This window comes from Petromyzon marinus, chromosome 49 (genome assembly GCF_048934315.1).
Source record: "Petromyzon marinus isolate PM22_M1 ecotype Great Lakes invasive population chromosome 49, UKy_Petmar_22M1.pri1.0, whole genome shotgun sequence".
Taxonomy (NCBI): domain Eukaryota; kingdom Metazoa; phylum Chordata; class Hyperoartia; order Petromyzontiformes; family Petromyzontidae; genus Petromyzon; species Petromyzon marinus.
The window spans coordinates 8,734,321-8,760,011 of record NC_133715.1 but is presented as its reverse complement, the minus strand read 5'-3'; the positions used below and the strand labels follow the sequence as shown (position 1 = coordinate 8,760,011).

General features: G+C 46.5%; 1 protein-coding gene across 4 annotated transcripts in view; it reads left to right on the top strand.

Annotated features, from left to right (window-relative positions):
* CMSS1 (cms1 ribosomal small subunit homolog) overlaps positions 1-25,691 on the top strand; it is a 177,378-nt gene that overhangs the window by 138,300 nt on the left and 13,387 nt on the right. For 3 of the 4 annotated variants that reach the window (XM_032972601.2, XM_032972600.2, XM_032972604.2), the window contains exons 2-9: positions 12-178; positions 10,656-10,736; positions 16,816-16,942; positions 18,474-18,533; positions 20,229-20,331; positions 21,671-21,731; positions 23,236-23,323; positions 24,601-24,689. In XM_032972601.2, coding sequence (XP_032828492.2) covers positions 12-178; positions 10,656-10,736; positions 16,816-16,942; positions 18,474-18,533; positions 20,229-20,331; positions 21,671-21,731; positions 23,236-23,323; positions 24,601-24,689 — 776 coding nt within the window. The remainder of the gene's footprint in view (positions 1-11; positions 179-10,655; positions 10,737-16,815; positions 16,943-18,473; positions 18,534-20,228; positions 20,332-21,670; positions 21,732-23,235; positions 23,324-24,600; positions 24,690-25,691) is intronic. The other variant, XM_032972603.2, reaches the window with a different exon arrangement.

Genomic DNA, 25,691 nt, shown 5'->3' with positions numbered 1-25,691 from the left:
TCGTCCTACAGACGCCTCGGAAGAGGAGCAGGAGGAGCACGCGAAGGAGGATGCGGAACCGAAGCCGAAGAAGAGCAAGAAACGGGGGAAGGGAGGCGAAAGGCCTCCCGAGCCAGGCGAGCCGCCTAGCAAAGGTGCCAGCACCAAGAGTGGCACCAAGGGCGGCGGCACCAAGCAGGTAGAGGTGCCACGGTGGCCAGGAGATGTTAACTACCTCGCTTGGTATGCAGGAGGTTGTCGGTTCCATCCCGACCCTGACGCCTGCTGCTGTATATTTGGAGTTTGCGTGTCTCTCTCGCTGTCCCGGTGGTCGCGTGGATTTTTCTCCGGGTCCTCCGGTTTTTCCCCTCCACATTTAGGAACATGCCTTCAGAGTTGAGCAATCATTTGTGTTATCCGGGTCGCTTCTGAAAAAGGTCTATATAGCTCAGTGTACCTTACCTGGCAAAAACAATTTTTTTGTTTAGTTATAGTTTAGAACCGCGCAGGAGCGCGTGGTAAATACCAGCGCCGCGCCCGCTCGAAACCGCCGCCAATATTAAACCACTTTTAACAAAAATATCGGCAGCATTGCGCAACGCCGCCCAGTAGGTGCAGACACGTATTCGTGGCTTCGCCGCGCGCATCGCCCCAGACCAGGGCGGTCCATAACCAAAATAACGAGAAGAGGCATATTTGTGTTTTTATCGGTAACAAAGAAATAAAAAACAACTCAATGTTTCATGAGCCACATTGTGCGCGGTGAATACGAGACGCTGGCGGTCCCGAAATAGACAACGGTCTTGGAGCGGTTCCTTAAAGAGCCACCGCATGCGGCTCCAAAGTCTCAGGTTTGCCGACTCTTGCCCTAGGTGGTAGAGCGGGTGAGAGAATGCTGTCCCCCCCCCCACCTCAAGTTAGTTTATCCTCCTTCATCCCCTGTGGGACATAAGGCTGCGATGAGTTTATGAATGATTCTCAAGTGCTGTGCGAAAAACAATGCGTGCACATGATGGGATTGTGGGGAAGTGGGGGGGGGTGGGGGATTGAATGTTTTAAGGGGAAGTCAGGGGTAGGTGGGTCGTTGTGTTGACATCGCGTTCAGATGTATCAGTGAAATCCCGAGGACGTAACTGCTGTGCTGCGTTTGCACGTCTGACTGCAACTTTAGAGTCTTGTTTTCCTCCATGGATGCTCGGCCGTCACGTAATACGCGTGCAGCTCTTTTGTACATCTGCTACTGGATGAGGGCCTCCCCAGGCCGTGCGGGTTGTGAGGTTATATAGCCGTACTATAGCCGTACTATAACCACTGATCAGTGCGGGCTGATAAAGGTAGGGAGCATTGAAGTTGGGGCATAGAAAAACAGTACAGTACGATACAACATTGAATTTGGCTGCACTGACTTCTGGTACTAACAACAGAGCACATCCTATGACTGCCTGGCATGCATGGTACTTACCCATCCAACGACTCTCCAGGCTCAAGAAGAGAGGGCGGGCATCGTCCATGAGTGAGCAATATTCTGCCTGGCACTTGCTGTGACACATCAGATAATTTAAAATCTCGAGGTATTCCGTCATAGACTCCGGACAGCCCAAGACACAACAGCCTAAGTACTACACATCTGCATGCTAAGACACACAATAATATCTGGATTATAGTGCGCATTTTAAAATAAGATGCACTCCAAACTTATGCCCGGTCTCAATAAAGTTATACAAATTTGGTCACATACACAGACAAAGATTCCCCGTGTAGCCTTAACAGACTGTTGCGGCCAGTGCTGTTAGCGAGCACCTATGAAGCCCAGCACGGCACACGAGGGGATGGGTGGCCATCACTACACCTAGCCGCCTTTGTCTCCCTAGTGGCGATGTTTGCACACCGCACTCGGTACTAATTTGAGGCCGAGTCGACCTAGGGGAGGCCCAGGACTGGTTCAGACAATCGTCACTGGTGTTGGCCTAGAGCGAGAATCGAACTCAGGTTGCTGAGTTCGTAGTGCAGCTGCGCTAACTGCTACACTACCGCTACACACACAAACACGCACCTACCAAATGAAAAGAAAGCACCACCAGCTTTTGCTTCAAAATGCAGGCTGGGGAAAAGCGCATCTTATAATCCGGAGAATACGGTTTGCGTTTGGCTTGCGTCGTCAATGGAACAGGTAGCTCACTCTTCCTGCAAGAAGCTGAAATTGCTTCTGAGTAAGCGCGCGTGCTCATTCAGGGTTGGCTGCCAGGCAGCTGCTGTCACATTTGCTGGGCTGACCGGCGCTGCGAGCGATAAGGAAGGTTTAATTACGTTTGTTTAAGTGCCCACGTTCTGGTGTCGAGCTCCGCGTGCCAACGTGTGAGGCCGAATCAACGCGGACGTGGTGGTGGTGGTGGTGGTGGCGTCAGCTTGGTGGCCCGCGCGTTATGCCACGTCGCACGACGCATGACGGCCCGCTCTAAAATTAAACGTTGCAGACGCCCGGCGATTTGCAGTTTTCCGCGGGGCTGTGAGCAACAACAAACGTGAGATTGGGGGCGTTTTTCGCGGCGCGATACAAGGGACCGCTGCTGCCCTTAACGGGAGCCGGCAGATGTCTACAAAGGTTGTTTGTTAAGTGCAACCACTTGTGCTAACATAATTCAGATATTGTGAAGTCAGCTGCTAATGATGGCCCTTGAACCAGAACTGCTCTGATGGCCTCCCTTACACCCAAACGTGTGTCTGAAAACAAGAGGAACACACGCAACACCCCACGGCCAGGATCAGTACCAGATGCCATTGGACAGCTGCAAGACATTTCTTTACAAGATAGAAACTCCCTTTTTTGGTTGCTTTCCTCAAGTGTTTTTTTTTGTTTAAGCTGGTTTTTAGAGTTATTTAGGAACATGTTTTTTTAAATTGTATTTACATTGCACAAACGTGAATTAATAGCGTACATTTTGTAATGCGCTAACACTGGAAACACAACCTGTCTCCTCTTCTAATTACCGGTCTGAAAATTGAGTCTTGTTTCATTTGTGTAGAGTACAAGATCATGAATGGTCATTACATCAGCATTGTTCATACAACTATATATAATAACAGCCCTTATTAAATCCATATGAAGCCCACCCCCACACCATGCCGTGTGTCCTTATTGGGGTTATTTCTACCAAATATTCCCATGCTGGTCAGTGTGCACGTTATTGAAAGGGAAGCCCAAGTGTCATGCGATGTGAACCCTGGCCTGGAATCGAACTTGTTGGGGCTGGGTTCATCGCGCGGCGTGCTGAGCCGTGCCTGCCGCTTCTTATTCAGCATGGTCTATTAAAAAAAAATGTAAGGTCTTCAATTCACACACTAAATCATGAGCTCATGAGTAAATAACATCCCGATCTAAATCCGCAAATCATTCCGGTCCAGGTTCATAAGTGCAGTGGGCTGACCACCCATCCGACCACTGCTGCACATTAATGTTCGTGTGTGTGGGCGGACGCGACGATATTCATGGAATTTGAACGTGTTGGCGCTACATCGGTAGTGCGCGGTATATAAAGAAAAACGGGAAAAATTTTCGCAAATTTTTTTTTTTCCCCTGCGATTCGCAACCCCGGTCAGAAAAAAATATTGCGGCGGTGTGCGTCAAAATCGGTTCTCGTGACGTCGAAGCAGTCGCAAGACGAATGTTTATACGAGCGGTCGAACACGAAGTGTCACAGTCTGTTGCCGTATAGCAGCAGCCAGCATGATGACGATTGGCTGGCTCCGTGTTCCAGAGGCTGATTTGACTCCTCGTGCCCTTCAGACTTGATCGGACGGCTCCTCGATTAATTTCCCGAATGATTTCTTGGCGCACGGTGGCATAGCAAAGATTACGACTCGTGGCGTCACCGCACGTTCGAGCGGGAAAGCAGCTGCTGAAGCTACGTGCAACTTCAGATGGAGAGTCCTGCAGCTCACTCGGGGGCAACAGTGGCATCGTCGGACAGTTTTATGAGGACTGGTGTGTTGCGCTGCACCGGTGCACCGCCGATACGTCCGTTTCACAATAGCCACGAACACTTTCCTTGTCTGGCTTTTGAAAATGCCCGCATCGTGTTTGACACGAGCCGGGGCTTCTGAGAATGTCTGCCTCCTCTTTTTCTTTCGCAGCGGTGGTGGCGGCGGCAGGTGTCATCGGAGTCGGTAGCCTGTGGATAGAAGCGCTAAAATAAACCCACTGATAGTAACGGCTAACTTTAGGCCCTTGTTTATACGTGATTGTTACTCCGTGAGTTTCCAGAGACTGGGTGAATAAGCCGTTGGGAGTTAGCGCACTTGTCGAAAATTCCCTATGACCCGACGCTTGGGAATTGCTGCGCTATCATTTACCCAGCTGCTGTTGTTGCTTTACGTGTCTGAATCATCACTTCGACCGCGTATTCCTCTGCTTGTGATCAATTTGCCATTTCTTGTTTTGCTACTCATCATCATCATCATTAGCCTTGGTCCATCCACTGCTGGATGAGGGCCTTTCTTCCCACACCTTTTGCTATTCGTGGGTATTATTTTGCTTTGACCTCACTCCGCTGGTGAGTGCGGTTCAGAATCTTTATCTCACTCCGCTGGTGAGTGCGGTTCAGAATCTTTATCTGAATCTTTAGTCATATTGGAGGAATCCGATGGGCTCCTATGAAGCTCTTTTTCACCGATGTTCAGCAGGGGACGGGGTCAGAAAGTTACAACAACAAACAGCACAAAAACACGATAGGAGTGCAAAGTATAAGAAAGGTAAACACATTTTTAACCAGGTAAGGCCCACTGTTGCTAGGCAGCTGCTGTCACAGGCATACAGCTCACTAGTATAAACAAACATGTGAACAATTACATGTGAATATATTGATGTGAGAATAGATGAAGCTTGACCTGAATAATATGACACGTTGTAAGGGAACACTATGAGATTATATGACTGGAAGCCGAAACTATGTTAACGGGGGAAAGTAATTCAACCTAATACGAAAATAACGTTTGAAAACAACATTTATATGAAGTGACAGTAACACTGCAAAGGCAGCTCCTCCTGTTTCGTTTTTTTCATCAATGCACCATATGACTTTCGGGCTGAAAAAAATCAGATGAAGCATCGAGTCTCGATCCAAACGTTGTACTTTTCAAAGATGTTTATCGCACTCGATAGCCGCTTCTTCTTTTTACTTCGTAAAATCTGCGACTGCATCGTTTATAGATGAGTGATGACCGCGTTTACATCAACAGCAATCCACTGCTGGATGAGCCCCCGCCCTGTCGCCCCCCCCCCCCTCCCGCGCCAGGTTTTTCATGGCGGTCGTCCGACCCTACGTTACCACTCTAAGTTGGGGGGCCCAGGATCGGTTAAGAAATCAACTCGCCACTGATACCTTAACCGTGACCGCAAATCGACTTTGGGTCGCCGAGTTCAAAGCTGACCGCAGCGCCCCTGCTCCACCCAATGAAACGCAGCGTGCCCGTGCATATACTCCGTCAACAAATCGGCATCGATGTGCCCCCCTCGACCGAATAGTTCTGACCTTTCGTTGTAAAAAAAAAAACCGCCTGTGAAGCGTTCACTTTCAGTGAAACGCAACAGTGAGGTCATAGCCGCCCCACCACCGCCCTTCCCACCCCCGGAGTGTTTCTTTTCACGACAGATTTGTAATTGGTTTCAAATGGCCTGCTCTGTTTATTCCGCACATCTTGCGGCTCCGGAGCCGAGAACGTGAAAGGCGATACGCTTAATGTGCGACCACCGTGACATCATGACCCCCCTCCCCCCCCCTCGCAATTGTTAGCCTGGTGACTTCAAAGCAAGGGCGCGCTCCCGCGGATGTGAATATTGTTGTTGTTGTTGTTATTAGGATTGAGTTGCTACGGCCCGCCCACCCGATGGTGGGGGGGGGGGACCCGTATCGCTCGCACGTTCCGTTGCTCGTCTATCGCTCGAAGTTCTGTGTCGCTTGTACCGGCTGAGCAGTTGCAGCTCGCTAGCCCGCCTGCCCGCCCACCCGCCCGCGGCCGCTCTTCGTAGTGCGCCGTGCCGTGCCGTCCGGCTCCGGAGGTGGGCTTGCTCGCCTGGTACGGAGGAGGTGCGTGGGTTCGATCCCAGACACTGACGCCTGCTGCTGTAGATTTGGAGTCTTGCGTGTCTCTCTCTCTCTCACCCCGTGGTCGTGTGGATTTTTCTCCGGGTCCTCCGGTTTTTCCCTCCACGTTTGAAATCAACATCACCACGCGTTTAGAGTATTTGGCTGCTTATAAATTTTCCGCACGATGATAAGCCACTTCGTTTTGCTATCATCTGTGGTCAGGTCGCTTCTGAAAAAAATGCTAAATAGCTCGGTGGGCCTTACCTGGTAAAGAAATGTTTTTAAATAGTTTATAGATTAAGCTTTGGTGGGACATTTTGACAAGCAGGCGTCTTGTGACAGCTTCGGTACGACCCACAAAATGTTCCGTTGCGTGCTCTCCGCCCCGTCGCAATCGATGTGTTGATCATTAATTTTTTTCTTTGTTTTGTTATTAAACAGATTTACGAGCATAGACCACAAGGCGACAAAAAATGTCAAGCGGCAGGCAATGAGCGGCATGGTCCAAGTGATGATAAATAATTCTAGATTTGAAGTTTTCGTGACTGCAATGATCCATACTCTTTCGGTAAAGTCACGTAGGTAAAAATAAAAATAAAGTTAATACTCACCACAGTAATTTTGCTGTGACTGTTGCCACCTGATGACGGAGGCTTGGTGCTGCCTCCGAAACGTCGTGATTTGATTAGCTTTATTTTTACCTACGTGACTTTACCGAAAGAACCAAAGAGTATGGTGATAAATAAGTCGGCACGTTCACATAGTTGAGCAAGGTTGGTTTTTATTACAAGAGCTTGGGAAAAGAGACGATGATGATGATGATGGGAGGAGGGAGTTCCAGAGTGGAGCAGTGCGAGAGAAGAAGCAGAAAGAGAAGTGTTTTGACCTGCGGTGTCGTGGTGGTTAAACACAGTGCATTATACAGGAGACGATGCAGTAATGAGACCGTATAGATGAGACGCTTCAAACTCTCTTGTGAGCATTGTTGCTCAGAGCAATGCTGCTGTGCTTACACAATGTTTTGAAAGATAAAATCACATCTGCTCATGATTGTGGCTACGAAGAGTCCCAATTCTCAAAAGCAGGTCATTGTGGGCAGTGTGACTTGGCCCATTGGTGGAGCGGTTCGACCCCCACGGTCGCCCTGGTTAATGCCGCGGGCGTACGTCTGCTTTACAGGCGACGTTAAAGATCTCATGGCGCTGTTTGAAAAAGGGTCGGCCATGTGTGGTCCAAATCTGTCAAATTTGAGCAATTACAGTACAATTACAGTACAATTACAGTACTCGCAAATTACTCAATTGGGAAGCCTCGTAGCACCATTGGCCCCTGCTGGTCACCGAATGCCCACTTGCAGGCCAGGTGCTGTGTTCACCCTGTGCCACATCGGGACGATAGCTGCCACGGTGCGGGAGGGGGGTGGGGTTTCTCTTGTCATCGGGTTCACGGAGATACAAATGGGAGGCGCGGTATGAATATTACGATCGTGTGTTCGTGTCATTATCAGATTGCAAACACCTCTGGTTGATCCTGCGCATTATAATAAGAATTATGGTAATGAACAGCCTGTGTCAATCAACTGCTGGATGAAGGCCTCCCCATGCCTCTGGGAGTTGTTTGACCATACTTCAGCAGGCTTAAAAAAAATACAGGATGGTGAGCGAAGCCACTGATGTTAGCTTTGGCCGGGAATCAAACCTCAGGTCATTGGGTTCGTAGCACAGCGGGCTACCCACTTTGCCTGCCCCCGCCGCAACACAGTATGTTTACAAAAGGTAATTGTTGACGTTTAATGAACACATTAAATCGTGAGCACGTGAGCAAGCAATTAAAATCCTTGCCCAAATCTACAAATAATGCCAGTCGAAGAAAATATACGTAATAATTGTTTTTATCGTTCCGTAATTTTTTCCGTACGAAGACGCGAGCGAGGGGGGGGGAAAATTTCGGACCGAACTCACTCTTCGCCCCAGCTCACTTTGCTACATAATACAGCCCATAATTTTATAATGAGCGTAATTTCCCCGGCGGAGCTATAATTAGACGTCGAGAGCGAGAAGAGCGTTACGTAATGTCCTCTGGCCCTCGCCGCGCACCGCGTCGAAGACTCACGGTAGGAGCGACACGCTCAGGCGTGCACAGACGATAACCACAACGCCTCTCGGAAAAGACGAGAGCTACGTGCCTATTCTTAGCTCTTTCGGTAAAGTCACGTTGAAGGGAAACAATTAAAATAATAAAATATATATAAAACAATACAAATTCTCACGACGTTTCGACCATGTCACAAACGGTCGTCATCATTGTGTTATGGTCGAAACGTCGTGAGAATTTGTGTTGTTTTATATATATTTTATTCTTTTAATTGTTTCCCTTCAACGTGACTTTACCGAAAGAGCTAAGAATATGAATTACTGCAGTCACGAAAGCTTTAAATCAAAATTTAGCTACGTGCCTCTTGCACCGCAAGGGATCGTTTACCACTACTACTACGACGAGCCAACTGTTTATTTGAACGTGTCACGCCGGGACATCGATCGCTTGTCCCACAGCTCCCAAGGTTACCGAAAAATAAAAATCCTCTATTTTTTTTTTTTACCGAAACACATCAAGGAGGGCGGGTTGCTTGATCGAGATGATGGAATAGGGGAGTCGGTGTCCAGCAGTTTTTTGTTCTTTCTCCCAACTCATTTGATGTATCGCAGACTTCGAAGCGAGAAATGTAAGTGGATGAAGTTGTAAATGTTTACAACTTCGTAAGCTATGTTTAATTTCTAGGGCTTTCAGATGATAGACTTAAACAGTTTCTCCATGATGATGGTGACGGTTATATGATGGTTGCGGCGGTTGTGTTGATAACGGATAAAATATGAAGCTGATGGGAAAAGGTAAACTTGGAAATGTAATTCCTCATAAAACGTTATACCATTTTTACCATCGGTGAGAGTCTATTTTTATGGTCCCTGCTCTAGTTAAAGTTACAGCACAGTGCCAATAAAGAGCACCGCTCTGTTATGTACCGGATTCTGTCTGGCAGAGTTCACGCACTTGTTAGAAAGTATAGGATTTTTTTTACAAGATGAAAATAAAAACCTGTTTTAGCGGTAACTGTGAAGAAATTCACTTTCCCAGATTTTTTTTCAGTTGCACTACAAGCAACTGTATCATGAAACAAGGGGTCCAAATCACGTGCAAGGGGTCCAACTCACTCCTAACTCTATCCCGAATGTGTTATCGGTGTCAAGCACACCCCGTGCGGAAGAGAACGGTCTGTGGAAGTTGATTTCATAGACCCGCTGCTGATCTCCCTTCAAGCGACCATTTTTCAGCAAGGGACACTTTCCGCACACCCTCCTACAGAGAAATCTTTTCACCTGGCAATTAAATTGCTTTATATTTATTTCTCAGAGGTGGAATTTAACCAAATGAAGCCAACGATCTAATTTCGTGTTACGGGGGGCGGTGGGGGGTGTGTGAAGTCACTGGTGACCGGCCTGAGATCATCAACTCGCTACACTTGAGATCCCGATTTAATCACTGGCTTGCTAGAGCCAACATTCGAATGCAGGATATCAGCAGCTGCCGGCTCAGTACTCTGAGCCTTGAGCTACGCGGCCACTTTCAGCAAATAGCTTTTTTAAAGTGACCTCACTGATTCTGCAGGCATGCTGGCAGATAGACTCAGCTGTGACGTTAGGGAGCAGTTCATTCTGTTGAATTGGCTGCAGGCAGATACAAGTTAAATTATTATTTTTTCCCGCACCCCCCCCGCCCCCCCCAACGATATTGTAAATCACATTTTTCGTGATAACGTTAAGTTGTTACGATTTGCTTTTCGAGCCCAATGTTTTACACGCCAACAAAAATACCGTTGGTTGCCTTCAATATTCTGTCAAATTTAATTCTACTGGGAAAAAACTAGAACGATTTGACGGTGAGTCTTGCGAAGCCCCATATTTCATACCGCCGTTATATAATACCGCATTATGTTGGCCTTTAGCGCGCGTTAAAAAGATAAAGTAACATTAATATTGCAAAGTCTACATTCTTTTGATGTCCAAATCTCTCTCTCTCTGAAACCCCTCAACATGTGTTTCTTCTAAATGTGTTACAGGATCAAACAAGATGAAACATAAAAAACAAAAACTCCTAGGAATACTTTTCAAACGGGCGTGTCGTGTGCGTGTCGTGTGCGTGCGTTTGAAGGTTATTTATACTTAGCGTAATTTCAGCATCGTCCGACTTTGGGCTGCTCCGTTTTATTTCTATCGTGAAATATCTTGAGACCAGACGCCCTAAATTGCCCCTCCCGTAACGCAGAGTGGCAGAGCGCCGTGCAAAAGAAATAAACTGACTAATGGAGTGTGCGCTGGGCTTTCACCTCATCCTGCAGCTAAGTGCCCCGAAGCCGTGCCATATACGGCTGTTTGTTAATCGAGCGGTTGAAACTACATTAGGTGGATAATCGCATCGGCATGAGTCATACGTTTGCCGTTACGGAGCGCTGCGTCTAATTGTGCATTTTTGTAGATGTGCTCTGGGCGAGGACGTTCTTTTCAGAGTAGTTTTTTTTCTGTTCGCCCCTTTCTCCAGAAGGTTCCGAGGCCCGAAGTGGCGGTGCCCGTAATCGCCACTGAAGAGGAGCCCAAGAAGAAGCGCAAGAGAAAGAGAAAGGTGATCTTTCACGAAACACTCAGGCGGCATTCCATGCCGTCCTTTCCATTGCCCACCGCGCATCATCCTCTGCTTGCAAATTGACCCTCTGCGTGACTCGGTGAGTCCCACGATAGGCATGTAATGACTCATACACCACGTGGTTCAATGAATTGGCACACTTTCAGGGTCACGTTTCCGTGTAGGAATCAACTTTCTTTCGTCTCCTTTGTTCTGTCTCGTTCGTATAGACTATATTGTAGTTGTACAGTCTGTCCCGTTCATTTCCTCATCCTAAAGGTAAAATTTGCACATTTAATTAGGCCATGGATTGCTATGCGCTTTCCCAATTTGAGTACATTGCGAGTAACTTTTTAAATTTGGCAAGTTTGGACCGTGAAACTGGCACACATGGCCTGATTTTTTTATGTTGGAATAACATCACAAGATTTTTGACATCAACAGTGAAGCAGACTGCATCTATTTCATGATCTTTACAGTTTCAGTATTAACCAGGGTGGCCTCGCTATCACGAACCGTGCAATTCTGCAGCAAGTGGCGAAATGTGCTACCGCTCGAACCAAGTCACTGGGCTCGACACACTCATGTAATTTGCAAGAAATTCGAAAAATAACGTATCCCCTTACGAACCGGATAAAAACAAAAGTATCGTGGCCGTAATAATTAATTTTAACGAATGAATCTATTAATTTGTTACATGGCTTGGCGTTGGTTAAAGACAGGGTAGTAAACATCGTTCACCCAACGTCAATCCCTGAAGCTAAACAATCATTGAAACCAATTAGTATGGGGAAAAAACAACAGCGATTGAGCAGCAAAACATTAATTGAAACATCATTATTTATTTTAAACATTTTTTGGGAGGGGGGGATGTTTTTACTTGTGATTAGCACGGTTGGCTACGTACGGTGCGAAAGAAGTTCATCATACATACATCTTTGTTGATGAGTCGCAGCAGTGAAATGGCTACTCAGGCCCACCAGTGCCCTGCCCCCATTCCTAATACCCAAGGTAGAGGAGCAGGCCTGCAATTTCTTGCGAATTTCACTACTTAATAATTATTAAAAATGTATTATTTGAATTATAATTTAATTCAGGGCCTCCACTAGAGAGAGCTCTGTCAAGTTTCCACTCCTCCCTCAAAACCCAACTCTTTTTCCTGGCCCATCCTTCTCTCCATCCTTCCCTCCATCCCAAGGCACCCCCATAATTCTGGTACCCATTAACCGCCCTCCCTATATCCCATATCGCTTTTAATTACCCCAATTGTACCACTCCTAACCCTTGTAATGCGCCTTGGATAAAGTACGTAATAAATATAAGACAAGACGGTATTGGACAACTCTTCCACACTGGACACACATCTTGGAAGAGGTTGGAGTAACCCACACTTTAATCTGCCATGCAACCCCTGCTTGAGCGACTCACTGGGTGGTGGGCAGAGGTGAGAGGATTTAATAAAGTCGCACCATTGTTTCATCTGTGAAAAAGAGCTTCATAGCTCATCGGATTCCTCCAGTCTAAAATAAAAGGGTCTGATTCTAATCTCCTGCGCTGGGAGATGAAATCTCACCGAGGACCCTCTGGATTGCAAGTGCAGATCACGAAACCATTAAAACAGCGTCGCTGTTCATATACGTATTGAAAACATAATAAGAAAAAGTTTTCAAAATCAATCTAAATTACAAAATAAACGTTGGATCGTATACAGTTACCGAGCACTTACTTCCAGTCACACAAGTACGCTTTGAAGCATAGAGGGTTTCACGTTTGTTAGAAAATAAAAAGCCCACATGAAATTAATAATTAATTCACCTCGGCTCCAATTACACACCGGGCTCGCACGTGAAAATTACCACGTGGGTGAGAACGGCCGCTTGTTCGCAGTGAGGATCTGCGACCGTTTTGAATAATTATTTTTGTTTTAAACCCAATGGATCGCGTCGCCAATCTGCAGGCAATATGAGGCCTTTGGCTGCGCATTCAGATACCAACAATACCCCCCCTCTATTGAAGCAAACCCGGGATGGAGTATTTGGAAAGCCTGTTGTAGATTATACCCACCGGGGAAACAACAATTGGTTTCGGGTATGCGATTCTAGATCAGCCCGGGGCAAATACCGGTGAAGGCGAATTTAAAGAAACTCGAGTTTTAATTTTTTTTTCAAGGAAAGTTCTGGCGGATGCCCGTCGTAGTAGTGACTCGACATTACGCGGTTTGGTTAGACCAGGAGGTCGCCATCCTGCGTGTCCGGAGCCGCATGCGGTGGCTCTTTAAGGACCCATGCTCCGTGACTCGTTATTCACGACGTGCATTGCGGCTCTTGAAATTCTGAGGGGTTTATTTTTTTTGTGGCTGAATTCGAAGAAAAAAAATCTCTCCTTGTTATTTTGGTAGCCGACCCCTGGGTCAGACGGCGCGGCGTCTCACGAGTAACTTCGCTATTTTCTCATGAAGGCACAACACCTCTGCTGTTGCCTAAACCGCATCTCCGTATGGTAGAAACGTGCATTGAGATTATTTAGATTATTTTGCTGCTATAAATGCCCAAATGACAATCCACTTTGTTGCAGAGCTATCATTTGTGACCAGGTCGCATCTGAAAAATAAGTTAATATCTCATTGGGGTTTGCCTGGTAGCATGGGGATGGTTTAGTGTTGTAGTTGTATGGTTTAGTGTTGTATTTGTATGGTTTAGTGTTGTATTTGTATGGTTTAGTGTTGTATTTGTATGGTTTAGTGTTGTATTTGTATGGTTTAGTGTTGTAGTTGTATGGTTTAGTGTTGTATTTGTATGGTTTAGTGTTGTATTTGTATGGTTTAGTGTTGTATTTGTATGGTTTAGTGTTGTATTTGTATGGTTTAGTGTTGTATTTGTATGGTTTAGTGTTGTATTTGTATGGTTTAGTGTTGTATTTGTATGGTTTAGTGTTGTATTTGTTTGTGTTTGGGTGATTTGTTGACCTTTCTAGTACTTTGCACTTCTATCGTGTTTCGTATTGCTCGTTGTTGTAACGTTCTTATCCGCCCCTACTGGACATCTGTGCAAAAGAGCTTCATAGCTCATCGGATATCTCCAGTATAAATACAGATTCTGATTTTGGCATACATCATCTGCGGACCACAGAGTCACGATCGGTGTCGTCAGCGCAATTTTGTGGTTTCGAGTCCACTGAGACTGTCTCGCAGGGACCACCTGTCTCGCCAGTGGGTTTTGAGCCCTGGGACGCTGCCGTGGTTATAATGTTCAGCGCTCTGGACTTGCGATCCCCCCCCCCCCACTCTGTGGCTGCCCAGCAGTATGAATGGAGTAGGTCGCAGATAGTCGATCAGCAGGTTATGTGTGATGGGGTAAAGTGTGGGCACTCCAACCTCTTTCAAAACCCAGCTTGAAAGAGTAGGCCCAACATTTTCTTGAGAAAGTCTCGATGGGGATCTCTCCACTGCAGGCCCCTCCACCTTCTTTGGAGGGCTGCGTCTTTGCCTATTTAGACTGCTGCGAATATAAACAGCATCGAAACCTATGATCCCTGCCTTTATGGCCATAAAGTCAACAGCGGAGGCTCTCTAAGCAAGTGGATTGTGTTAGTCACAGGGACTGTTTTTATCCTCTTCCAAGTTTCAAGTTTTCAAGTTTAATATATTAGATATTGCCCTGTGAGCCATGCGGCTCTTAAGTCGGGTGCAACCGCAACAAACAAAATTTGAACACAGAACATCCCAAAGCGACGACGCGCAACAGAAACATCCTGGAATAAACCAGCAAATATTCCACACAAAAAAAACGTATTAAAACGCTGTGTGCAAAAATCACAACGTGGTGCAAGCCAACAACAACAACCATAAGACAATTTAGATTAACCATATGTTTTCGAATCACCAAAATAAAGCTATAAAAAACAATGTAACAGTAATCCAGACTCCCAACAGCTGAGCCCTTGATCCTTGTATGCGTGGTTTACCTCCGTGTGGAATAAATGTCAACAGGTGACATCTCCAGAGCTGTTGTGCGTGGTTATGTAACTGGAGGGGGTGGTGGGTTGTGTTGTTTTTTTACGACATGTTTAATCGCAATGGGCCTCCCACCACTTGGGATGTGCTGTTGTTATTCTGCCGATTAAGACGCAGTGCTCGCCTGCCATGAGTTTGTGTGGCCCAGCTCCACCCCAGAGCCTCTCTCGATGTTCCACTACTGCCTTGTGTCAGCAGTTGCAATCTGCCTGACAACATTGCTCGTTATAATCAGAATCAGACTATTTATACTGGAGGAATCCGATAAGCTATGAAGCTCTTTTTTTACAAATGTCCAGTAAATGGCAGGTCAGAAAGTTACAACCAACAGTAGAAAAACATGATGGGAGTGCAGTACAAGAAAGATAAACAAATCACCTTCACATACAAATAAAATAAAACTAAACTATGTTTACCTTACCAGGTAAAGCCCACTGAGCGACCTGGTCACAATTGACAACAAAGTGGCTATTCAGACCAGATCACCCCAAATGTACCCGATATTGTCAGGTCTCAGAAGCTAAGCAGGAATGACTCCAGCTAGTACTTGGATGGGAAACTGCCTGTAGACTTGGGGTAACCGAGGTAGCCAGGAGATGGCAGTTTAGCATTGGTTCATTGAATGCATCTGTGCAGAGCTTTTAGTATTTCCCAAGTACTTGGTTTACTTTCACATGCCGAACTCTTAATGGAATTGACCAAACATTCTAATGCTTGACCCTCATGAAAGAGCATCGTGAGACTCATTGAAGGCTTTCCTTTGTATATAAAGAAGATTATTATTACGTATATGACCTTTTCAAAATTGTAACCAACACAGCTATACATTTTAGATATACACTACTGTATATGTTAAAACATAATTATTATAATTGGACTGCTTGTCAAAAAAATGGCTTCACATTTTTCCATAATTATCTTCAGTCCCGTGTTTTTACTGCCTATGTGTGTACATTAGTAACACACATTTACATTAGTTCATGTTTGTTTAAAAAAATAATTATAGCAATGCACCAACTCCTTCAAAGAAATCCTACAAGACTCATTAATTTTCATTACGCCCACATAAAAAACACACAATCAAGAATTCTAGTAACCCCTTTCGTGCCCATTAGGAGAAATGTGTATACTCTATATCTATGCAACTTGGTAGTGAATGCAAGTGCACTATTATCATTCAAAGGATGATCAAACTGTGGAGTGTGTTTTCTCGGGTGTGCAAGTTAATCCAGAGTTACAGTGAGGAGGAGGGGGAGCCATCTGGTTCCTTAAAACTGAAGGCAACTTGTAAACAAAATGGCGGCCGTGTTTGTTTCTATCCTTCTGTTGCCATGGAAATCTATTGCGTTGCCTTTCCTCAACACTTTTAGGCCTTTTGCCAGTTCTCCAGCAGGGTGTTTGTCCATAAAAGTACTCTTGTATGTTATTTTCCCTGGTGAGCATTCAGTGACCTAAACCCGTAGTTTATTATTTCAGGACTTTATAACGTTCTACTCATTAAGAATACATTACACGTATGATTTATGTTGTACGTGTGTGGTTGGTGTTGGTGCGGTGGAGCCTCAGCGGGTTAGCTCGCTGTGTGCGACAAAACTTGAGTTGGAATCCACGGCTCAGCATGGGTTCAGCATGACCACTGTTTACAAATACAATTCCAGTCAATCTACAATGCCTGGTCAGCTGGTCCATGATAATGCATGTTTTAAATTAGTGTTTTTAATCAACATTCAATCTATGTTGTGTAAAAAAGTGCAGTACTAAAGATCAGAGAAAATGATCTTGGATCTCAGTTCCATTACATTTCTCGGGGGGGGGAGGGGCAATGTTTGGTAGGAGGGCAGTGTGGTTTATGCAATTTTTTTTTTGTCTTCAAACTTTGGGTAATACTTTTTTTTAGACAAATTTGGCCAGACGAACAGAGCTGACACATGGACGCTTTTTCAACCTTAGATTCCCTGCGCCCCACATTTGCTGTCGCCCGCGCTCTTAGACCCGTGCCCATCCGATGACGATTCAATCGCTCGAACGCACGCCCGTGTCCCACGTCCCACGTTGCTCGCCTTGCAGACGATCACGGACGTGCTGGCGGCCTCGGAGCCTGCAAGAGGGACACCCGAAGACCTGCGGCAAAGTCTGCTCGCCCACTTCCAAGGGATGCTCTCTGTGGTCGAGATGGAGGAGATGGCCCTGTCCGGTGAGATATGTCGTGGCAGACGAATGTCATGCCAAATGCCTTGGGAAGTTCAACCAGGGAGACATTTGTGAGCCTGCAGCCAACGCCCTTTTTTACATTGGCATGAGCACTCGACCACTACTTTCGCCCACACAGTGACCTTGCTAGTGGCGTAGTGAACGACATCAGCTCAGGGGGGTGCAGCAATCGGGCACGGTGGGGCCCCAATATTTAATTTGTCTTGCACGGTTACACCTAGGCTATGATATATCGCACCTCCTCTTGCCTAATCACATAATTACGTGCGTTTTTGTTCTTTGAGACTGTTGTTGAAAACAAATCTCATGGTGGTTGTCAAGGGGGCCACCAGTGGGGGGTGGGTAAGGCACCCCCTGCCCCCACGGCCGTTACGCTACCGGACCTCACTCTTTCTGACGTTAACCCCGTCTGCTGCTAATAGGACTCAGCAACTACTCCTCCTCTGACCACCCCACCCACCGCCCACTACTCAGGTAGCCCCCCCCCCCCCCCCCCCCCCCCCCCCACTTTGCCCATATCATGGGCCGAGCTTGGAACAGCCTTCATGAAACTGACTGTCCTGGGCAAACCGGGATGTTTGTGGTAGCGTTTTGCTATCTCTTGTCCTCCAAGCTCATTCAGAAGGAGACCCTCCCTGGACATCCAAGTCGAGGATATTTTATATTCTGATGTGTTCTTCAAGAATGTTGTTACAAATGTGCCGTCGGTGTTACGCCGTGCGGCAACGTTAACTCGCGGAGCGGCCCATCGCCCGGACGCGTCGCTCGATAAAGATGATGATGGCCGGTGGACGAGGCTGCTCATGGAATGGTAGCCAAAGGAGAGAACGCATCCAGGAGGGTGACCGCGCCGGGAGATGGAGCGATGGGATCAATTTACGTGCAGGCGTGAAATGGATTGGAGCAGCACTGAACCATGAGGGATAGTGACGTTGTGTGGAGGTCTTTATCCAGCAGTGGATAGACAGCAGCTAATGATGATGATGGATGTATAACTCACTGTGTAAGAGAACAGCCTGTGGAAGGAGATTCAGTATCACAAAACTACTTCTAAAATCACTTAAAGTAACCTCTCAGCCACATTAGTGCTAAACTTTCTCACACAACTCTGCTTTAGAGGTAATATTCGAATGACAGTCAAATGACCATTTTCATTTTTTTATTCCGAGAGATGACATTTAGCTCAAATTAAGTAGAAACCCAATATCAGTAGCTGTTTTAACGCAGCCAATACCGAGACCATCACCTCGCTGCCACTTGAGTAGCCGTCTCACGGACGGGATTTGAACCCAACACCTCAGTGGGGTCAGCTCAGCATCTCCGACCCCAAAGGCACCCGGTTCCCTCCCAGAATAATGCGCATTAACTGTGAGAAGTTGCGTAAACAATGGCGTTTTCCCCGTCGCTTCGCGTTGAGCCTCAACAGAACCGTCGTTCGCGTGTCGTTAGCGCCTCACTCTGGCCGTCGGGGTGAGCTCAAGTTTGAAATGTGAAGTCGCTCTGCTGCATTGCAGATGCAAGCTTTCTGCCCTCCAGCGACGCGACGCACACAGTGTCTTCCTACCTCAAGGAAGGTCAGTGACGCGTTGGGCGGTAACATCGTGGAGCAGTGGCGCATTGGTTAGCGCGCTGCCCTTGTGAACCCTCGCGACCCGAATTCGATTTGCCAGCCATGGCTAACATTGGCCGCGGGTGACGCCTGGACCGGTCCGTGGGTCCTTACTTCACCAACCGTCCGCACTGTGGTCACACAACCCCAGTGACTGACAACAGCATGGGGAGGCCTTAATCCAGGAGTGGATTGGCAAAGGGCTGTAGGTTTAAATTTCAGTGTTTTATAACATCTTTCAGAGGTCGCGTATCCCGTTACAAAAGTGACCTGTGCAATGCACAGTAATTCACGGTCGTAAACTGTACTATATATATTTCCTCTTAAGTCATAGTTAGCTACGTTGTAATGAAACCACAGGCAAATTTATATACTGGTCGTAGGGCACTCTGTCTGGGGGAATTGCTTATAAATATTGCCCGTCACGATCCACCAATTTAAACAAAAACATTCCGGGACGCCCTGCGCGTGGCTACCGTACGTGCTGCAGTTGAATTGCAAGTAGCTCAGGTGCCATTGGCAATGCGGAGAGGGGACGCATCTACAGAGGGCACGGTGGCCAGTGGGGGTCCCCGCAATACGATGACAACACCTCCACCGCCATACAGAGCAACGATCGATTTGACACGTAGGCTTTCGCGACCACGATTATATTCATGATAAAGGTTTTTTTAGGGGTTATATCACGTAAGTATAAATGTGTCGTTGACCCGCCACGACCCGACACAGCCAATTGGTAAGGTTTGTCAAGTAAACAAAACGTGCCAATTAGTTTCTACTTTAGCCCACCGGTGTGTTTATGGCTAAATCATCGATTATGGTGGATGTAATTATCAGCGAAACGTCACAGTTCTCAAGTTATAAATGTTATGGGTATTCTGTCCAATACACAAGTGGGCTGAAGTAGTAACTAATTGGCACGTTTTGTTTACGTGATAAACCTTACTGGTTAGCTGTATCGGGTGGTGGCGGGTTAACGATTATGTCGTTAAGCAATGTAACCCAAAAACAAATATTTTGCATAGCAACGATATAAGATTCACGGTCATCGTTTGGATTCAAAATATTGTCACATGATTATTGTTGTTTGTGACATTTTTATCGCATATTTAGTTTCTTGACTATATAGTTATGAACTAACAGACTCAATCGTTAACGAATTGAATGAGCGCTTTGCAAACTGTTTTTTTGGAGTAGTTGATGGCGTAGCGGCTACATGACGTCATCATTTTCATAGTTCATTGTTTCTCGGATTTTGTCTAACTGGCAGCCATGTACGTTATCGAATCTATGGTTGCAGTGATTAGAAGACGTGTGTGTTATGGCAGGCTTATGTTGCTGCAGTTGGAGAACTTTTAGTAATATTTTATATGTACCAAAGTTATAGCAAAAGCACAAACGCAAAGCAATAAATGCAAAATTGTGGGAAACTGATATTGTGATAATCATTATATTGTTAGATACCATATCGTACGTAATATAACCCAAAAAAACACAACCTGCATCACGGATGTTAAATTGTGAAACGTGATATCGTGACAGCCCTACTTGGCCAGCGCAATAGTGACAATTGGGGGGAGAGTTTCGAGAAAAACAAGCGCTCTTGTCGGTATAACGCTGCCAGCCCTCCCTGTTGCTCGCCTTTGTGCGGCGCGTGCAGTCTGCCCCAAGTGGGCCAAGCTGTGGCGCAGCCACGCGGACACCAAGCGTCCACTGGCGATCGTCGTGTGCAGCTCCGCACTCAGGGCCCTCGATGTCATGAGGTGGGGTCGGGGTGGCACGCGCCGTGGGCCCATCGTTCGCTCGCCCCGCTCGTCTGTTCGCGTGCGCGGTTTACATCTCGTCCGGATTTCTTTTTGTTTTTGTTCGTCGGAACGATTCGGCACAAACGTGCGGTTCAGAGACGTGGTCGCGAACACGAAGAAGAAGATTTGATGAAAAACTGAAAATCGTAAATGTTGTGGGTTTAATCTCCAGCACACCGGTGTGCTGTACTAGTAACTTAATGCACGTTTTGTTTACGTGACAAACCTTACTAATTGGCTGTGTCAGGTGGTGGCGGGTAACAACACATTTATATTTTTGTGATCTAACCCAAAAAAAACTTTATTACCTACGTGTTAAAAAAACTGAAAAGTGTGCAGAGATGCACGGAGAGATGGACGCTTGAATGGCACTGAAAGACCAAATTAGGAACATGTGGATTAGAGAATATGTGCAGATTCATGCCACCGTCATTCAGAAGTCAGTGAGGTTAGCCAGGACATGATGCTACAATTGTGATTGACGATGGTGAAGAATAGCGACGCAGTTTGCAGACAACGAATTAACATGTCCGGAAGGATGTCCAACCGAGGAGATGGAGTAATGAAATGAGGTCTTGTACGGGTACTACTAATAATGATTTAATTTATAAAGCGCTTTTCATCAAAGATCTCAAAGCACTTTACAGGAGCAGACACTCGGCATACAAATCATTATATTATGAATATATTTAAGAATCCATTTACTCAATGAACTAAAAGTTGAATAAGCGGAAACGTATTATACTCTTGGGTGGTATGTTACATCGCAGGACAATGATAGATGGCAACGGCTTAGGGTAGGGCTTCATCCAGCAGTGGATCGATCATAGCTGATGGTGGTTGAGCCAAACAAAATTGATGAATTGCGAGGACCCATTTACAATCTTAACAATGAGCAGAGGAGTAATCTTTGTTTATATTCCAGTACCTTAGTGTACCCTTGTCAAAGTGGGCATAATCTCTGTATGTGATGTGGATGGAACGGAAACCTGAATGATGCTTTGAATATTTGAAGCCACCTTGCAAAAACCTGGATGGCTAAAGAAATGCATTTCAAGCTGGAAGATCAAAACATTATCGTTGCACTTCCAGCATATTCCTCAACCACTTACAGTTTATTGGTAAACAGTCATTTTGAGTTATTAACGGATAATAATTACAGCGATATGATCGACTGCTGCAGATGATTGCATGATGACAACATAACAGTTAACGGGAATGCTCTTTTGAAACCCGCGCCCCTGTAGTGACAGCATGTGGGTATTTTATCACCTTCTCTTGTGCCGTTTCATTATAGACAAGCGGCCGCTTTCAAAGGAGACTGCAGAGTGGCCAAGCTGTTCTCTAAACACATTAAGGTACCAAGTCAGTCACTGCCGCTTCTCACATCGCTCATAATGCTGGCGTGATTCCATAACGATTCTGCGTCCAACGCAGTGTGTGGTACGCAAAACATAGGTGCAAGAATTGAGGACGGCCGGTGATTTGACGATGATGTTGATTCTTGATGATGATGATATTGTGTTGATGATGATGATGGTGATGATGATTCTGATGCAGGCAATATGGAGTATCTTCACAGTTGAAAGAACATAATGGTGATGTGTGTATGTTGAACTTATTTTGCACTATACGTGTCCATGATGACGATGGGCATATGTGATGATGATGACGATGGTGATTGTGGTTATCATGATCGCTGATGATCCTGACGATGAATACGATTGCAGTCGTAATAGTGGTAGTTGTGGTGTTGTATTGTGTTGGCTGACCAGTGACAAGAATCTGCTCAGTATGATAGGATTACTCGCAGGAAGAAGAACAGATCAGTGTTCATGGTGGTCATGGTGTCACGCTTGAAATATAAGACAATTTGTATTTATAAAGCAGCCAAACGTGGCTACCTCTTCAGAAGTTGCACAAATGGGGAAGCGTGCACATCTCGAGCAGAGGATGCCGGCTTCGAATTCTCAAGGCGACAGAGGCAATTGCGACGACGTTACGGTCGAAGTGATAGAGAGACGGCAACAGGCAGAGGATGAGAGAGCTACTTGTTCAAGCGGTGGCTGGAACGACGTGTAAGGAAAATTCATTCCCGACCCATCAAATTGGTTTGCAGCTAAGAAAAAAATTACTTCAAATTACGCAATTAATATATTTCTTTGTTCATTCTTGGACCGAGACGACACAAGGGAAGTAGGTGACGTGATGGAGACAGAGTGAGATGTGCAGAACGGGACAAATCGAAGACAAAAAAATGGCGGTACCGACGACGAAGTACAAAAGGGGAGACAATACACGAAAATGATATAAAAGATGTGAATGTGAACAAAAGAAGGTGAAAAATTGGAACGCAGTAGTCGGAAAACATTCAGGACCAGGTACAAATGGTATACTGCACTGTTATACAGAACCAGTAGGCGCACATTAAAGTTCTCTCCACTGCGTTCGCACGAGACGGTGGGTGGGCCACAGTCGGCATTGCCGCAGGCCAACGTGCAACAAGCACATTTTTTTGGTCGATCTATTTTTTAATTGCAATAAAAACATTTAACGAGATAAATGTCTATTATACATTGCCATTGAGTAACAGTATCATAAAATAATGTTTTTTTTTTCATCGTCAGAATTTGAAATCTCATTGACTACAATATAAAGAAAAAAAACATGATTGAATGGAAGGATAAGGTTTTCTCGTTGCATCGTCAGTGGGTCGAGTAGTCTCAGCCGTTGTGTTCACAGGTGGAAGAACATCAATAATGACGATGACGATGATTGCAGCAGTAATGGTGGTCATGCTGTGTTGCCTGCCCTGAGTGGGTGCCGTTTTGTCCTACATCGTGCGTGCTCACGTGGGCGCAGGTGGAGGAACAGATTGCCTTGCTCGCAAAGCAGCCGGTACACCTGGCCGCAGGCACTCCCGGACGCATCAAAAAAATCCTGGACCTCGGTACGTGCCCGCGGCGTACACCCTGGCCGCCCCCCCCCCCCTCCACCTTAATGTCGTCGGCCTCATGGTTGGGGGCCCACGCCGTCAAGAGATTGGCCGACGTCCCGCGGGGCGGACGGATTCGGATGAGGAATTTCAATGGATACCGTGGGTCCTTCCGTTTGGCTATAACGTTGAAAATGCTTTTAGAAGCGTGGGTCACTCTGGAGTTCACCTCAGCCATGCCGAATCATCGGGGAGTTTTTTATATATTTTTTCGTACATATATATTTTATATATAAAAAACCATTGACTCCGATATGTAATCTGGGTTTTTTTTCGCTCTGCTAAAATCAAGCAAACGTTATTCTGCTCCCTTGAACGTAAAAAAAGATACATGTAGTTTATTGTCAGTGCGTTTCTTCTTTGCATGATAACATAAAATAATAAAACTGCTTTAGCTGAATTATACTTTGAGACAACTGTAGCCTTCTGCAATTTATACTTTTCAATTTTCTTTGTAAGTTTGTAATCCACATTTACGCATTTTAAAAATAATATTTTTTCGCGAGGGCTAGCAACTCGGTTACCGCTTATAACAATTCGGCGGGGCTGAGCACGCGACGAGAGAGCGAGCTGCCGTGCTGCATTCACGTATTTTTGGGCCGTTTTGTCGACGAAACAGCGCGCATCATATTCCAAAATCGCTCCAGCAGTGCAAGTTACACCGCTGCGTTAGGTCTTCGCGATTGTCCTTCGACGTTATGCTGCATGCTGTTTAGCACGACGTCCTGTGAGCTTTCTTCAGGGACCGAGGAGCATTGGGGTTAGACGGCATCATCGTCTTCCTGGTCCGAAAAGTGTTATTGTGCGACCGGCAGCATTTGCGTTTTTGATTGTAAAGTTGCCTCTAGTTGCTTGCCCCCCCCCCCCCATTGGCAGGCTTATGTTGAATTAACCGCAGCTGAAGAACGTTTAAGTGGTCTTTGTATTCATACCAGAAAATAAAAAAAAATTAAATGTCAAACTTACGGGAAACTGGTCATCCCGATATTTGTCACGTCGTGATATTTGATATCGTATCGTGACAAATGATCGCACTGCAGCCCTCGTGGCCAGTGACGGTGGCAAATCGGAGCTTGCTCAGGAGGTGAGAGAGCTCCCCCCGGCACTTGGAGTGAAACGTCGGACGTCGTACCGACAACAACAAACACGCGACACGACAACCCGAAAGCACACCGGAGAACCCCCACCGATGACCATTCTTCGGCCTTTGCATTCGTTGTCTTGCGATGCAGATGGCATGACGCTGGACTCCCTCAAGTACCTTGTGCTGGACTGGAACTGGAGAGACCAGAAACTGCGTCGTCTGATTGACATCCCCGAGGTATTCCTCCCGCTGAGCGCACGCAAAGACAAAGATCCCCCCCCTATAGCCTTGCTCAGGCCGTCGGGGCAAGTTTCGTTGGCGAGCACCGATGAAGGCCGGCATGGCACACGAGGGGGCTAGGTGGCCAACTTGATGGCCGGTGGCCTTTGTCTCCCCATTGCTGATGTTTAGACTGAGGCAACCTCGCGGAGGCCTAGGACCGGCTCATATGTTCGTCAGCTATGGTGACTGTGAGCGGGAATCGAACATGGGTCGCCGGATTTGTTCCGCAGCGCGCTAAATACTGCACCGCAGCTCCCCATACACAAAGATCCCCCGTATAGCCTTAACAGACTATAGGAGCAAGTGCCGGCACGGCACACGACGGGGTGGTTGGCCAGCACCACGCCCGACCGCCTTTGTCTTCCTAGTGGCGATGTTTACTACACACCGCACCAGGTACTCATCTGAGGCTGAGTCGACCTAGGGAACCGGTTCAGACAATCGTCACCGGTGTTGGCCGTGAGCTGGAATCGAACTCGGAATTCGTAGCAGCAGTGGAGCGCTAACCGCTCCACCCACTCCCCATGCATCACACGTGAGCACGCGCGCGCGCCATTGCTCATTTGCAAACTATAACTAAATGGCACCATCACCCGCGTGCTGATGAGCGGTGTGTGCGCCCGTATTAGCACCGAGTGCTAAGTCACGTGCCGTACCGTGATCGCTAATGTTGAATTGCTGCCACGGAGGTTTTCGATCCATTGCTATGGTGCCAATACCAAGAGTCTGTAAACACTCCGCTCCGAGTGTGACAAACGTCCTATTTATAAGCACTATTTTTAGTTTTTTTTCTCATAGCAAGCCAAGAGACCCAGAACCACGATGTCTTTACCAGGATAGCGGCTGCCTTGTGTACAATTTATATCCATTGTGATTCTAATTCCCTTTTATACTTTTCCGAGAAGAGCCATGAAGTTGCCCGTGCATGGGTGAAGGTGGAAGTGGAGAATGGCCTTC